Raw genomic sequence first — 16,927 nt, forward strand, 5'->3', positions numbered from 1 at the left:
TAACCTTTTTTGATTTAAAGTCTATTCTGTCTAATATTAGTATAGCCACTCCTGCTCTCTTCTGGTTACTATTTGTGCAGAATATTTTTTCCATCATTTCACTTTCAATCTATTTGCCTTTGGCTCTAAAGTGAAAATTTTGTAGACAGCATGTAATTGGATAATGTGTTTTTATTCATTCTGCCAATCTGTGTCTTTTGAATGGAGAATTTAATCCATTTACTTTAAAAGTAATTACTGATAATGAAGGACTTACTTCTGATTTTGCTATTTGTTTTCTGTATGTCTCATAGCTTTTTTGTCCCTCATTTCCTGCATTACTCTCTTCTTTTGTGTTTAGCTGATTTTTTGAGTGAGTTTTAACTCCTTTTTCATTTCCGTTTGTGCATATTCTATAGCTATTGAGGTTACCATGGGATTTATACCAGCTTAACTTCAATAATATACAAAAACTCTGCTTCTTTACAGCTCCATCCCCACCCCTTTCAGTTGCTAAGGTAACAAATTACATTTTTATATACTGTGTGCCCGAAAACATTAATTAACAGTTCTTTCAAATGCATCAGTCTCTTAAATAATATGGAAAAGAGGATTTGGACTTACCAGTCAAATTTACAATAATACTAGTTTTTACACTAATATACTTTTCTTTAAAGGTATTAGTTTCTTAAATCATGTAAAAACCAGAAAGTACAGTACAAACCATTGTTACAATACTACTAGCTTTTATAACTACCCACGTATTTACTTTTATTGAGATCCTTATTTCTCCATATGACCTCAGGTTACTGTCTCATGCCCTTTCATTTCACTTTGCAGGCCTCCCTTGAGCATTTCTTGAAGGGCAGGTCTAAAGAAAACAAACTCTCTCAGCTTTTGTTTATCCGGGAATGTCATATCAATAATTTATCCCTCAATTCTGAAGGACAGTTTTGCTAGATATAGGATTCTCGGTTGACAGATGTTTTCTTTTAGCACTTTGAATATATTGGCCTACTGCCTTCTGGCCTCCAAAGTTTCTGATGAGAAATCTGCTTATAATCTTATTGAGGATCCCTTGTATGTGATAATTTGCTTCTCTCTTGCTGCTTTCAAGATCCTCTCTTTGCCTCTGGCTTTTGAAAGTTTGATTAAAACGTGTCTTGGTGTGTGTCTCTTTGAGTTCATCTGAGAGTTTGCTGAGCTTCTTGGATATTTATATTTACAACTTTCATCAAATTTGGGAAGTTTTCAGCCATTATTTGCTCAATATTCTCTCTACCCTTTTCTCTTTCTCTTCTCCTTCTGAGACTTCCACAGTGTTCTGTTTCATGGTGTTCCTCAGGCTGTATTCACTTTTCTTCAAACATTTTTCTTTCTGTTCCTCAGACCTGATAATTTCCACTCTCCTATCTTCAAGTTATCTGATTCTTTTGCCTGCTCAAATCTGCCTTTGAATCCCTCTAGTGAATTTTTCATTTCAGTTATTGTATTTTTCAACTCCAGAATTTTTCTGGTTTCTTTTTAGGTTTCCTATCGCTCTGATATTTCCATTTTGTTCACACATTATTTTCTTGACTTTCCCCACATCTTCCTTAGTTCTTCAAGCACCTTTAAGACAAATGTTTTAAAATCACTGTCTAATTTATCTGCCATCAGGTCTTTTACAAGGATAGTTTCTGTTGATTTATTTTTTCCTTTGAATAGGCCATATTTTGCTCATTTCTTTGTATGTCATATGACTTTTTGATTGAAAAGTGGGCATTTGAATCCAATAATGTAACTCTGGAGCTCAGAATACATATATTTTAAAATATTTGAAGCTAATAGCTTTTTTCAGTTTACATAAACAAATTTTTATCTTTTGTGCTTCCTTTGATTACTCTAAACCACAGAAATTATCAACTTTCAAAAAAATCTGATTGAAAATGTTAATTCTTTTTACTGAATTACCAACATACTACAATTATTCATTTTGGTGTATGCTAAGCAGTAGTAGTTTTTCACAATGTTTTTAGTCAAACAACTTCTGGAAAAAGAATTTTATGTGGAAATTTAAATATAAAACAGATAAAAATGAACTTATGGTTAAATAGGGTAATGGGGAGTCTCACCCTCTCAGTACCTCCCCTTGTGAACTAGGTGGTCCCTGAGGCCTCTCTGTAGGGCCTGAGCAGTTAGATCTATACTTTATACCAGTGATATTCAGAGTTTCTCTTTCTAAGTTGCTATCCAGTTTTCCTAACATCATTCATAAAATGAGTCTTCCTTCCCAAACCCCATGGTCTTTCTAAACACTAAACCTCTTTATACATAATATCAAGTTTATTCTGAGCTATCTATCTGTTCTGCTGATCTAACTTTCTATTTTCACATCAAAAGTAATTTATATAGGTTTTTGCCAACTTCCTGCACTGATTCTTCACTATAGGTTTTTATTTTTGTTTTCTGTATTTATTGTTTTATAACTGAATAAACATATATTTTTCCTTTTCCCATACTGGATACTCACACAACCAGACTTATGTTTTGGGGAGTTTCGCATTTTCCCCATGTCCTCCTCTTTTCTTCCATATATGTTATGGAATTATTTCTGGAATATAAATGTTCATCCATATCTAACCATATGTAGCTTCTCCTCCTTGGTTATCACAACGTGTCAGGTGACAGGTATATTCCCTATATAGGCTCCTATTACTTCTACCTTAACTACCTCCTCTTTGCTACAGCTGGATTAAGTCCAGACTACCAGTTCCCTCATATGCTTCCTCTAATCCTTAGAGGAGATGATATCACCAGCAAAACAAACTTGTCAGAGATTTTGTTTTTAGCTAGATGAGATTTTAAGCAGATGAATATGGTGCTTTGTTACCATAATGCTATGTGGTTTTGGTGGCTGTGTCAGGGTGACAAATGTAAAGCTTGGTCCCTTCCTCTTGGGGCTCACAACGTAGTAGAGGGAGATGGGAGCAGGGAATGGGATGAGGCTGTGGAGTCAGATAAGGGCCTAACAGAGGAGAGTATCCTATTTCCTATGAGTAAGCTTTGAAAGATGAATAGGTCTTTGCTATGGGGAAGTGGGATAAAAGAAAGGGATCCTGGGTAGAGACAGCAGCGCCCTCTCTATTATAACACAGCATGCCCTATTTAGGGAACTGCACAGAACGATGGATGGTGCACTGGCTACAAGGGATAGTGTAAAAAGAAAAGGGCTAATAAGTAAGGAAGATACAGTTTCTCAAAGATCCCTTCAGAAAGATTTTAAGCCAATTAATAATATCTTTTTTCCTGTCTTACAACTGTAAATAAAATTTCTATGTCACAAAAATATTAGTATGTGAGGGAATTACAGTGTTAGGTGGATTATACTTTTTGTATTAACCAAAATGCCACACTTATTATTAATCCTTTCTAACACCAAGAGAGCTACTCTAAGGCATTCAGTTTTCATACTCAAAAGTACTGAATTTACTTTCAAACTATTAAGACAATAGCACATTGTTTGAAACTCTTGTATTAATAAATTCATAGTAATCATTCCATTGTCTCATACCTGCACGTTGTAGCAAACAAAGCTCGTTGATACTTATATATTTCTTAAACACATCCATACAAACCTATAAAAGTCACGAAAAATGTAAAATTACCTTTTTATATTTCGTAAAATCTACACAAATTTCAGTCCTGTATTTTTGCTTATTCCAATTTTTTTAAGTCAATTGAAAGCAATGGAATAAAGAAGCTGATGTTAGGTTAACTAAGATTTGAAATGTACGTTGAATTCATTACAAAAATCTTATTCAGAGAATCTCTGTCAAAGAAATAGCCTAGGAAACAGAGTCAAGATTAGCAATCAACTGGGGAAGGGAGGACTTCTTTTACTGGTATAAGGAGAAACACATGGACCAATGGATTGAACAGAGATCCTATAAATAGACCCACTCATACACAATCAGCTGATTTATGACATGGTGATACTGCAGTGCAGTGGGGGAAAGGATGGTTTGGGGTCACCTGGAGATACACATGGGAAAAAATATGTATCTAGACCTTCTCACATCCTAAACAAAAATTAATTCTAGATGGCTTAGGGTTCTAAATGTAAATATCAGACAAGACAAGAAAACTTTTAAAGGAAAAACATAAAAGAACATCTTCATGATTTTGGCAAAGCTTTCTTGAACAGCATGTAAAAAGTCAACACCATAAAAGGGAAATAAATAGATAAGATTAGACTATATAAAGATTAATAATTTTGTTTACCAAAGACACTTTTAAAAGTTTGACCCACCTCCTAGAGTAATGGAAATAAAAACAAAAATAAACAAACGGAACCTAATGAAACTTAAAAGCTTTTGCACAGCAAAGGAAACCACAAACAAGACGAAAAGACAACCCTCAGAATGGGAGAAAATATTTGCAAATGAAGCAACTGACAAAGGATTAATCTCCAAAATATACAAGCAGCTCATGCAGCTCAATAACAGAAAAACAACCCAATCCAAAAATAGGCAGAAGACCTAAATAGACATTTCTCCAAAGAGTATATACAGATTGCCAACAAACACATGAAAGGATGCTCAGCATCACTAATCATTAGAGAAAAGCAAATCAAAACTACCATGAGGTATCACCTCACGCAGGTCAGAATGGGCATCATCAAAAAATCTACAAACAATCAATGCTGGAAAGGGTGTGGAGAAAAGGGAACCCTCTTGCACTGTTGGTAGGAATGTAAATTGATACGGCCACTATGGAGAACAGTATGGAGGTTCCTTAAAAAACTACAAATAGAACTACCATATGACCCAGCAATCCCACTACTGGGCATATACCCTAAGAAAACCATAATTCAAAAAGAGTCATGTACCACAATGTTCACTGCAGTTCTATTTACAATAGCCAGAACATGGAAGCAACCTAAGTGTCCATTGACAGATGAATGGATAAAGAAGATGTGGCATATATATAATGGAATATTACTCAGCCATAAAAAGAAACGAAATTGAATTATTTGTAGTGAGGTGGATGGACCTACAGTCTGTCATACAGAGTGAAGTAAGTCAGAAAGAGAAAAACGAATACCGTATGCTAATACACATATATGGAATCTAAAAAAAAGAAAGAAAAAACAGTTCTGAAGAACCTAGGGGTAACATGGGAATAAAGACACAGACACAGAGAATGGACTTGAGGACACAGGGAGGGGGAAGGGTAAGCTGAGACGAAGTGAGAGAGTGGCAATGACATATATACACCACCAAATGTAAAACAGATAGCTAGTGGGAAGCAGCCACATAGCACAGGGAGATCAGCTCGTGCTTTGTGACCACCTAGAGGGGTGGGATAGGGAGAGCGGGAGGGAGACGCAAGAGGGAAGGTATATGGGGATATATGTGTACGTATAGCTGATTCACTGTGTTATACAGCAGCAACTAACACAACAATGTAAAGCAATTATACTCCAATAAAGATGTTAAAATAAAATTAGAGATTTAACTAAGCAAAAATAAATAAATAAATAAATAAAATAACAGGGTGAAAAGGCCTGTTGATGGAATGTAAATTGGTATCATTATGGAGTACAGTATGGAGGTTCCTTAAAAAACTAAATATAGAACTACCATATGATCCAGCAATCCCCCTCTTGGGCATATATCTGGAGAAAATCATAAATTGAAAAGATACATGCACCCCAACATTCACTGCAGCATTATTTACAATAGCCAAGACATGGAAGCAATCTAAATGTCCTATGACAGAGGAGTGGATAAAGAAGATGTGGTACTTATATACAATGGAATATTACTCAGCCATAAAAAAGAATGAAATAATGCTATTTGCAGCAAGATGGATGCAACTAGAGATGATCATACTAAGTGAAGTAAGTCAGAAACAGAAAGACAAATATGCTTATATGTGGAATCTAAAAAAATGGTACAAATGAACTTATTTACAAAATAGAAATAGAGTCACAGATGTAGAAAACAAACTTATGGTTTACCAGGGGGAAAAGGGGAGGGGAAGGGATAAATTGGGAGATTGGGATTGTCATATACATACTACTATATATAAAATAGATAACTAATAAGCACCTACTGTACAGCACAGGGAACTCTACTCAATACTCTGTAATGACCTATATGTGAAAAGAATCTAAAAAAGAGTGGATATATGTATATATATATATATAACTGATTTACTTTGCTATACACATGAAACTAACACAACATTGTAAATCAACTATACTCCAAAAAAAAATTAAAAAAATAAAAGGGTGAAAAGGCAACTTGTAAAGTAGTAAAAGTTATTTGCAATACGTATATCCAACAAAGCATTTGTATCTAAAATATATACAGAATTCTTAAGATGGACGAGAAAAAGATAATCCTCTAGAATATAGGCAAAATATTTAGATATTTACAGAAAGGGGATATTCAAACACCTAACAAACATTCTGAAAGATGCTCAACTTCATCAATCACTAGGGAGAGTATCACTCCCCACCCACTAGAATGGCTTAAATTAAAAGGCTGATAACACCAAGAGATGGTGAGGATGTAAAGCAACCAGAACTCTCAAACATTGCTGGTTAGAGTGTAATTTGGTAAACCACTTTGGAAATCTGTCTGGCAGTATCTACTAAAGTTGAATATATGTAGACCCTTTGACCCAATAATTCCAGTTTTAAGTATAACCCATCAGCATGTGTTCATATGTTCACCAAAAGACATGCAGAACACTACTGTATTTACCAAATTTAGAAATCACCCATCAAAAGCAGTATTTATCAACAAAAAACATTTTGATATACTCATACAATGGAATATTTAATATTATACAGCAATGAGAAAGAAGCATCTACAATTAAGTAAAAAAGTACAGATGAATCTCAAAAATGTTGAGCAAAAGCAGCCAGAAACAAAAGAATACAAATTGTATGATTCCATTTATGTAAAGCACAAAATCAGGCAAAGCTCATATATTAGGAGTTGATGAAAATCTGAATTAAAACATATGACTGAGATGGTTATTAAAACAATCTCTACTTCAAAGACTTAACATATTTTACCTTTTCATCCCCTTGCTCAGGCACGTGAGCAAACTTGCACTGTGATCGCTCACAGCCACGTAATGTATTAAAATGAAATTTGCAATATCTATGGGGTATCATCAACCCTAGGGACTTCTGGAACACCTAGAAAATTAGACAAATTCCCTTTCTGTGTTAATTGTAAAACACTTACTGCAATCAAGTGAGAAAGTATTTGAAACAATCAGAAATATTATACATCCAAAAAAGTATCACGATAAATTGTTTGCTGACTTGATAAAAAGTAACTCCAAACAATTTATATTTTTAAAAATTATGAAAAAAATCAATTTAAAGTTATTTGTCTGAATTTTTGCAATTTCCTTTAGTGTAAAACTTTTATATTTCATCAAAGTTACTACCATTTTACTTTACGTGGTTTTAAAAGTTTATACTTTCCCTCCTCCTTCTCATGTGCCTGCCCTTTTAACTTGTATAAAAAGTTAATTCTGTAATAATATGCATATTTCAGATGCATTTATTAGAACCAAAAATCTCCTTAGCTTTTCTGATTATTGGAAAAAGGCAATGAGTGAAAGCTTTTTACAACAGGCTTTTCCTATCAATTGCTTTATATCACTAGCTTTCTCCTTCATCACAGGGAACTATTCATCCTGTATTTTCTGTTTTGGATATCCCATCCCCCACCCTCTGCCTTAAACCTGTTATACTGTTTGTGAATATCCTCTGAATCGCTACCCATTTTCTGTCCCTTACCACCAACCCCCATTTAAAATCCATAAAATGTCCAGAACTGCTTAAATGATGATAGGGAAATTAATCAGAAAGCCCCAAAGCACAAGCTTATAAGATTATTATTATTTTTTTTAATGGGGCGCTTACCCCTATAGTTTTTTCCCTCTTAAATATTTCACAAATTTCAGGATCCTGCGGTTTTAGAAGAGAATGTTTTCCTGGAAATCTGAAATCTAGAAATGATTAAGAATGACATTACATTCCAATATGTTACAACTTATTCCTTTCATAACAATCAAACAGATGACTACTACTATCTGCTTTAATATTTCACTTTGGACTTCTTGTGCTCAGTTCAAGGTCTGCTGCTGTGGTATGTTCCTGTGAAATATACAGTAATTTACATCTTAGGTGTTCCTTAAGGATGTCTAGATCTGAACTTAACATTTTAAATTCATTATAAGCTAAAGATGCTTTCTTAAAAGCCTTACACAGCAGAATTGAGTACTATATTCAAATGATTGTCTGTAAGTTAAACAGACAAATATTACACACAATAAACCTTTCTTAGGGAAGAAAACTACTGACAAACCCAGGTGCTATGGACCGACTGTGTCTCCCCCCAATTCATATATTGAAGCCTTAACCCCCAAAGTGACTGTATTTGGAGTTAGGGCCTTTTGCAGAAGTAATTAAGGCTAAATGGGGTTGTAAAAATGAGGCCCTGATCTGATAGAATCAATGTCTCTATAAGAGACACCAGAGAGCTTTCTCTCTCTCTCTCTCTCTCTCTCTCCCCCCCCCCCCCGCCCCCACCGCATGCACATGCACCAAGGAAAGGCCACGTGAGGACTTAGTGAAAAGGCTGCCGTCTGTAAGCCAGGAAGACAGCCAGAAACTGAACTCTACCAGAAACTTGATCTTGGACTTCTAGCTTCCAGAACTGTGTGAAATGAATATCTGTTGTTTAAGCCACCCAGTCTGTGGCATTTTGTTATGGCAGCCCGAGCTGACTATTATACCAGGGATCATTATCCCTTAATGTTAGTCTTTTAAAATGAGAATTAGGACATTTACAAATTATTTTTTCGAAAGATAACACAAAAATGTTTTTATCTTAAGCAATTTCATTTTTCATTTTGGCAGCATCCAGATATAATTTGGGACAAGCTGACGTTTTTGCTGCATAGCTTTGCAGTACTTTTCATTATGAAACAGGTAAAGCTTTTTAAGATAAAACACGTGATCATCATGGGCTTGCTGCTACAGTACACAACACCAGGCAGCATGAAGTCAGTAATGGGAAGTCCAGAAGAGTTAGGTGTGAGCTACACACACAACAGGATTTTATTGTTTCTAAATTAATTCTTCAATCTAGTTTATTTTTTCACAGCATTATGAATTACCAAAAAAGACACAAATTCTAAACTACATTCTAAATTTCTAAAACACTCACTTAAAATATGAATATTTTAGGTATAGACTATAATTTACCTATACTAACACTATTGCATAAATATAGATATCTCAGAAGTCGCTCCATCAAAAGTACTAACTAAAGGTATACAAACCTTCTAATCTTAGCATATTCTATACTTGTTTCAATTTTTTTCTCTTCTTTTTTTGGGGGGGCCCTGCCACACAACTTGCAGGATCTTAGTTCACTGACCAGGGATTGAACTCCTGCCCCCTGCAGTGGATGTACAGAGTCCTAACCACTGGACTGCCGCCTGGGAATTCCCTCAATTTCTTTCTTAACTTTTTTGTTTTGGGTGGAAAAATCTCCTGTATCATTTCTATATTATCAAAAGCCAACAGAATTTTACTAAGAAAATCATACCATTCATCCAGGGCTTCAGTAATGTGTCTTCCTGATGAGCACTTAGATTCAAAAGTGGCACTGGCACTGATAAGCACAGAGGTTTGGGGCCCAGCGCTGCCAACTGACATTCACCAACCACATTATCTGTATTTTTAGAATCGCTGCTGTGTGAGCAGAAAACCCAAAAGCAGAATTTAAATTTATTCTAAAGACATAAAGTAATGAGAATCAAATAAGTAGAAACACATCCTAATGATAGTATTGATGTAGTCTACATACTATGCTGTGTACTACCATCATATACTATGATTCTTCAGTATTTTCAATAGGTTGTTCCTGCCTTCTTAACTAGAAAACTGATACTTGTTAAAGGGCTAGGGTATGGGTAAAAGTGGGGTGGTGGGGTCAAAACTAGAGCAAAGTATTTCTGATCATGTCAGACAAAAGGTTTGAGGAGGAACTGGACTAGCATCCAAATCCAGAAAAGATCATGCAATGATTCTATTAATAGTGCAATAAAATAAATGAATTGTAAGTTATTCTTCAGGACATGTATATATAATAAATTTATACATGTACTTGAGACCTTCCTTTGGGAAGAAGGTATAAGAAATGTATTGTTCTAGGCTACTGATTTAAACAGCTTTGACTGTGTTCTAATATGTGAGATCCTATATAGCCAATTAACAAAAAACCCTTAATCTGGAGGTCACTTAACCTAGAAAAATAAATAACTTAAGCAAGGGGGAGGGTGTAAAGTACCTCAGAGCTATCAGATATAAATGAATTTACTTTTTCGGAGAAAGACTTATACCCTCATTCAGATACTACAGTATTTTACCTTAAACACAATTCTAATAAAGCTTTTTCAGCTGGGGTTCCCTTGGCCAGCAGAGAGTAAAAATAGTAAGAAAAGGGACCAATGCTTATAACAGTTGAAACCTAGTAGCACTGATGGGAGTTCAATAATTTCACACAAAAATATTTGTTTCTCTCCCCAACTTGGGATATCATTGATATGCGCAATTATCATACCCCCTCCAAATAAAACAAAATAAAAGCAGTAACATAAAACAAACAAATACGAATTATGGAATTTTACAGATGGAAAAGATTATCTAGAAAAATTCTTTTATTTTGATTGGGTAATGAAACCCAGGGTAATGTGGTGACTTACCCAATGTCACACTCCTGGTCATTATGGTAGAGCCAAGGTGATGACAAAACTCTGCAGGTTGCAACTATTTAGCTTGTAAGCAAAATGTTTTTAATAGGAAAAAAAAAAGTTAACCTTGTCACATTTTCTTTTTAAGATCTTCAAGTGGGCATGAACCATACGGGCTTCTATGCCAATCTAATTCTTACCTAGGCTTTTCTTTAACGTAATGGTTCTCAAACTTGAACATGTAGCAGGATTAGTTGGTGACTTTGTTGAAACACAGATTGATGGGCCCCATTTCCAGAGTTTCTGATTCAGTAGGTCAGGGGTGGGAACAAATAATTTACATTTATGACAAGTTCCCACATGATGCAGCTGCTCCAAGGACCACACTTTGAAAAACACTGTCTTAACATAAAAGAACTTGAACATATTTGTCACCTGACCCGACTGTGCCTTGCCTCAACAGCAAGATAGGTGTGGGGGGTGGATCAAATGACCTCCAAGGTGTCCTCTAAATCTAAATTTGGTATCTGTATATGTTCCAGTGAGTGTACTGTAGCTCTCAGTACTAATCGCTGCAGACATAGAAGATACCTGCAAATTGCAATGTTCATCTGATTTCAGCTAGTCTTACCTTCATAGAAGTCACATATACATCTTTTTTTCTTTTATTTTATCACTATTCCTCATTCCTCCCTCAAAAAATATTTTAATGGCTCCAAACACTTAGTGATAACTTTAAGGTAACTTACAATATCCCTGACATCTGTATACACCTGACACATTACTTAAATAATACCCATATATTGTTTACGGCATAGTAGCCCAAGTATATACAGGAGAGAAGGAAAAATATGCTCAAGACACAAATTACATGAATGACTATTTTAACATTATGTAATTAAAAGTTACGTTACAGACCTTTTGCAAACTTCATAAATATCTTCTTTTTCTTCTTGAATAGTCACCTTGTCCAAAAATCTACACTGTGAAGAGATTATGGTTAAATAGTATAAGTGACTATCTCTGCATTCCATATTAGGCTATGAGGCTTATCAGATCAGAATGTACTAGATGTTAATTAAACGACTAGCTTATGGTCAAGCAGGAAAATAATTCTACTCTACATTATTTAAAATATGAACACTGATTTTAAAATCTCTGCTGTTAAGAAAAACTAATATAAATCAATACATTTTTCCCAATTTTTGATGTCACCTTTAATTATGCAAGCCACCATTTCAAATTATTTTGGACAATTAAAGTTATATTTCTTTTTATTCAGAAAAAAACAGCTTTGAGTGATTTTTATTTTTAGGTGGTATTTACCAACATAAATGTGTTTTTCATTAGAAATATTTATATGTATTTAAAACATTGCTACACTTAAAGCACTTTACAATTAGTAATTAGTGTTTTGGGAATTGTGATTCTCTAATTATAAGAAAATTATACATACTAGACCTTTGAAAAAACAAGCACCAAGAAAATAAACACCCCAAATCACCCATCATTTGGGCAGCCAGAGATAACCACTTAATATCTTACTTTATATCTTTCTAGTCTTTTTGAAATACACAATCATATTTTACAATAATGGTACATACTATATATACTATTGTAACTATAAAAATCAACAGAGTAACATGAAACACTAGCAAATAGAAAGATATACCATGTTCCTAGATGAGAATGTTAAAGGTAAAAAATGTTAATTGCCTGCAAATTAATTTATACATTTAAAAAATTACAATGTGTGTTTAAAGCTCTTAAAAGAATATAAGAATAGCCAGAAATATTTTAGATTTATAATACATGTTAGTATCTTTTAAAGCAAGCCTTCCTGACTGTTTTTATTTTTCAAGTAATTGACAGTATGGAATTGGTACAGGACCTGAGCAATTAATGAAATAAAAGACAAGTAAAAGAATCATTCTATACATAAAAATTGAAACTATTAAAGATGGCATTTGAAATTTGTGAGGAAATGATTCAATAAATAGTAACAGGGCTTCCCTGGTGGCACAGTGGTTGAGAGTCCACCTGCCGATGCAGGGGACACAGGTTCGTGCCCCGGTCCAGGAAGATCCCACATGCCGCAGAGCGGCTGGGCCCGTGAGCCATGGCTGCTGAGCCTGCACGTCCGGAGCCTGTACTCCGCAATGGGAGAGGCCACAGCAGTAAGAGGCCCACATACCACAAAAAAATAAAAAAATAAATAGTAACAGAACAACAGGCTAGCTGACTGGATGGAAAAAAGCTTGGTACCAATTCACCATATGCCAAAATACTTTAAGTTCATTAAAGATTTAAATATAAAAAATACTGAAAGTATCAAAAATAAAATAAAGGTGAGTAGTTATATAATTTGGAGGCTGGAGAAAGCCTAAGCTGACACCAAAGGCAGAAACCATGAATTACGGTATCGGTAGGTTTGAATACAAACATTTAAAATATTTTCGTATGCTAAGATGACAGAAGTCACCTGTCAAAATAAGAACAGAAAGGTTACATCGTTTCTACTTTTTTCTTCCAAGATAAAATTTAAATTTATATTGATAAAAAATTTAAACATAATAACACCAAAAAAGCACTAGAAAAAGATACAGGTGAACGTTTTTGATCCAGAAACGGGGAAGGGTTTCTCTAAATACAACTCATAACTCAAATATCATAAAATAAAACATACATTTGAGGGGCTTCCCTGGTGGCACAGTGGTTGAGAATCTGCCTGACAACGCAGGGGACACGGGTTCGAGCCCTGGTCTGGGAAGATCCCACATGCTGCGGAGCAACTAGGCCTGTGAGCCACAACTACTGAGCCTGTGCGTCTGGAGCCTGTGCTCCGCAACAGGAGAGGCCGTGACAGTGAGAGGCCCGCGCAACACGATGAAGAGTGGCCCCCGCTTGCTGCAACTAGAGAAAGCCCTCACACAGAAACGAAGACCCAACACAGCCATAAAAATAAAAAATAAAATAAATTAAAACAACAACAAAACAAAAACAAAAAAAAACACATACATTTGACTAAATAAAAATAAAAAGCTCCTTCAAGGTAAAACCAAACTATTAAAGATGGCATTTGAAACCAAGTCAAACACAAATGAAAACCAAGTCAAACACAAATGAAAAAACAGGAAAAAGTTATGGCAACATATGACAAAGAACAAATATGCTTAATATATGAAAAGTTCCTGCAAATAAAAAAAGACCAAAATCCCAAAAGAAAAATGGGCAAAGGATGTAAAAGAGAAGTTCACAGAAGAAAATGTAAATGGCTTTTACACATACTAAAAGATGCTTAACTAGACTCATAAGAGAAAAGCAAATGAAAAGTCATTTGTAAAAATGTACAGATGGACAAAAATAAAAAAAATTTAATACTGAGTTGGTGAGTGTGTGGGGGAGAAAACTGTCATTCCCATACAATGTTGATGGAAGCATAAATCAAAGCAATCTCTATGTAGGGCAATCTGAAAATTCTACTTCTAAGAATTAATCCAAAAATGCTTGCACATATGCAAAATGCCTTATGCTCAAGGATGCATAATGCAACAATGTTAAAATAGCAAAAAATGGGAACAAACCAAGTGTCCATCAACAGTGTAACTTGTTGAATAGAGTATACCCATATAGTGGATAATTATATAATTGTAAAAACAAAGTGTCATTACATATATGGAAAGGAAACAATCTCCATTATACATTAAGTTAAAAAAAGACAAAGAACGATAAGCTGTCGTTTGTATAAAATTAAAAAGAACACACAATAGGTCCAGTTTGAGAAATGGCAAATAAGTATCTCTTATTGGGCTAATCCTTCTTCAGGTAACAACTATAACTCTCAGATGAACTATAAAAAAAAACTCTGCCTGAAAACACTGGAGAGATATGAAAAGTAGGCAGAATCTGGAGGAAAAGAGGGAATGACACTGGGTAACAGTCATGTTTTTATGGATTTATTCTTAAAGAGAGGCCTTAATTGGTTGGAACCACTGGGGAAGGCTAAAAATTTGCCATACTGACACAAAGAACCAGAAGACAGAGTACAGGGCAAAGTCAGAAACTGGGAAGTGAGGCTGGGAATCCTGGAAACGGGAGAGCCTAAGAGAGAAAGCCCCCAAATCTGCTTTAAACTTGGTCCAAATCTCTAGCTGACCCTTGAACTACACCTTTGTAAGGTAGACTCCAAACAACCCAGATGACACTAAACGAACTGAAAAAACATTTCAACTGCCTACTACCGCAGGGGAGTAACCTGGAGGCCAAGTCCACCCAAGTTAAAAGCTAAGCATGCAATTACCAGACAGCCCAGCAACTGCAAACCTGGGCATTTATTTCAAAATACCAAAGTTACAGAGATGGAAAACATATTAATGGTTACTAAGGTTACAGAAGTTAGGGGTAGGGAGGGATGTGTGACAAAGGGGTAACATAAGGAATATCTTTGTAGTGATGGCATAATTATCTTGATTGCAGTGGTGGCTACAAAAATCTGCTCACTTGATAATATATACAGAACTACATACACTCATTATACTAATACCAAATTTCTGCTTCTGATATTGTGCCTTAAGATGTAATCATGGAGGAAAACTACTTTTGCAACTTTCTGTGAATTTACAATTGTTTCAAAATAAAAATTAAAAAGTACACTAGCATTTCAACCATCTGGGGGTCAAAACTAGAATCATTAAGCAACTACTACCATGGTAAATCTAAAAATTGTTATATATGGATTCTGGGTATAACTGATATACAAGAGAAAGAAAAAACAAGGTCTGTAGAAAAGACAGAAATATATATATGTAAAAGATCAGTAAGGAAGCATTTCTAAAAATTCACAGAAAACCATACATAAAAGCAGAAAAGTGGCAAGCTAGACATATGTCCTATAAATCAACCTATTTACCCTCTAAAGTTCCTAAAATATAAGGTGAGAGATGGATAAAGTTTGTTAATTCCCAAATTGTGGGGCCCGATATTTTAATGACAAATATTATTGACAGGGTCATGTATCAATATTTTCTAAAGAGTTGCTACTTTGAAGCTTACCACGGTATCAGAAAGATAAAAGTATCATTCCCCTTCCCTTAAACAAATCCAAAAAGTTTACACTAGGAAGTAGATAAATGATTTTGGGGATTATTTTTAAAAGAGCTAATATTGAAAATAGTCTACATCTTTAAATATTTAGTTAAGAACTCAGTGAATTCTGGCAAACGTCTCTTAAAATCTATCCTTGCAGAACTGAAAGCAAAAAGTCTTCTCTTCTGCTTTAAGTAGAATAGAGTACAAACTGTTTATTTTTTAATGCTTTAGAGCAAAGGTTGGCAAGCTATGGCAAGCTATAGCCTGCAGGCTGCCTGTTTTTGTAAATAAAGTTTTATTTGAACACAGCAATTGACATTTGTTTACATATTGTCTATGGCTTCTTTCTCCTTACAGTAACAGAGCTGAGTAGCTAGGACAGCAACCATATGGCCCACAAAGCCAGACAAGTATTTACTATCTAGTCTTAAAGAAAAGGTTTGCTGACCCCTGCTATAGAGTCAAGGGATTCTACTGTGTGACCCTGGACAAGATACTAAGTCTCAGTTTTTTCATCTGCAAAGGGAAATAGCAGTACACACTTCATGTGCAGTAAAGGATTAACTCAGTAAATCTGGGTTGTCCATATGCCGTATGTTAAAGGTCTGGCCTGTGACCTGCTCCTAGAAGGTAACTTATAAGCCCTTGGAATATGCTGCTTGATTGTGTGTCTTTGTTTACCTGGGTGTCTGGGATCACAACAGATAATGTAAGCTAACAGTGTAATTTATGGAAGAGGCCTTGGGCCACTCCAGAAAGTCTTTGTGATTTATGACGGGGTCCTTGAGCCATGTGGTATCAGCTTGACCTCTGGAGGGACTGGATTGAGACTGAGTGACTAAGGTCAGCTATGCAGGTGGTCAACCATGCCTATGTGACTGACCCCAATAAAAACCCTGACCAAGCTTCAGGCAAGTCCCTGGCTGGCAATATTCTGTTTTTGTCATACATCACTCCTGGGAGGAGCAAGCAGTGTCCACGTGACTCTATTGGGAGAGAAAAACTGGAAGCTTGTACTCCGTTTCTCCTGTGCTCTGCCCTATGTGACTCTTTCTTTTGCTGACTTTAATCTGTATTCTTCCAC

General features: G+C 35.2%; 1 protein-coding gene across 1 annotated transcript in view; it reads right to left on the bottom strand.

Annotated features, from left to right (window-relative positions):
• TOPAZ1 (testis and ovary specific TOPAZ 1) overlaps positions 1 to 16,927 on the bottom strand; it is a 67,866-nt gene that overhangs the window by 32,839 nt on the left and 18,100 nt on the right. Inside the window, exons 5-9 of the mRNA XM_067755859.1 lie at positions 11,674 to 11,738; positions 9,609 to 9,754; positions 7,916 to 8,001; positions 7,052 to 7,177; positions 3,533 to 3,596 (exon numbers count right to left, since the gene is read on the bottom strand). Coding sequence (XP_067611960.1) covers positions 3,533 to 3,596; positions 7,052 to 7,177; positions 7,916 to 8,001; positions 9,609 to 9,754; positions 11,674 to 11,738 — 487 coding nt within the window. The remainder of the gene's footprint in view (positions 1 to 3,532; positions 3,597 to 7,051; positions 7,178 to 7,915; positions 8,002 to 9,608; positions 9,755 to 11,673; positions 11,739 to 16,927) is intronic.

The sequence above is a fragment of the Pseudorca crassidens genome, chromosome 10 (genome assembly GCF_039906515.1).
Source record: "Pseudorca crassidens isolate mPseCra1 chromosome 10, mPseCra1.hap1, whole genome shotgun sequence".
NCBI classification, from domain to species: domain Eukaryota; kingdom Metazoa; phylum Chordata; class Mammalia; order Artiodactyla; family Delphinidae; genus Pseudorca; species Pseudorca crassidens.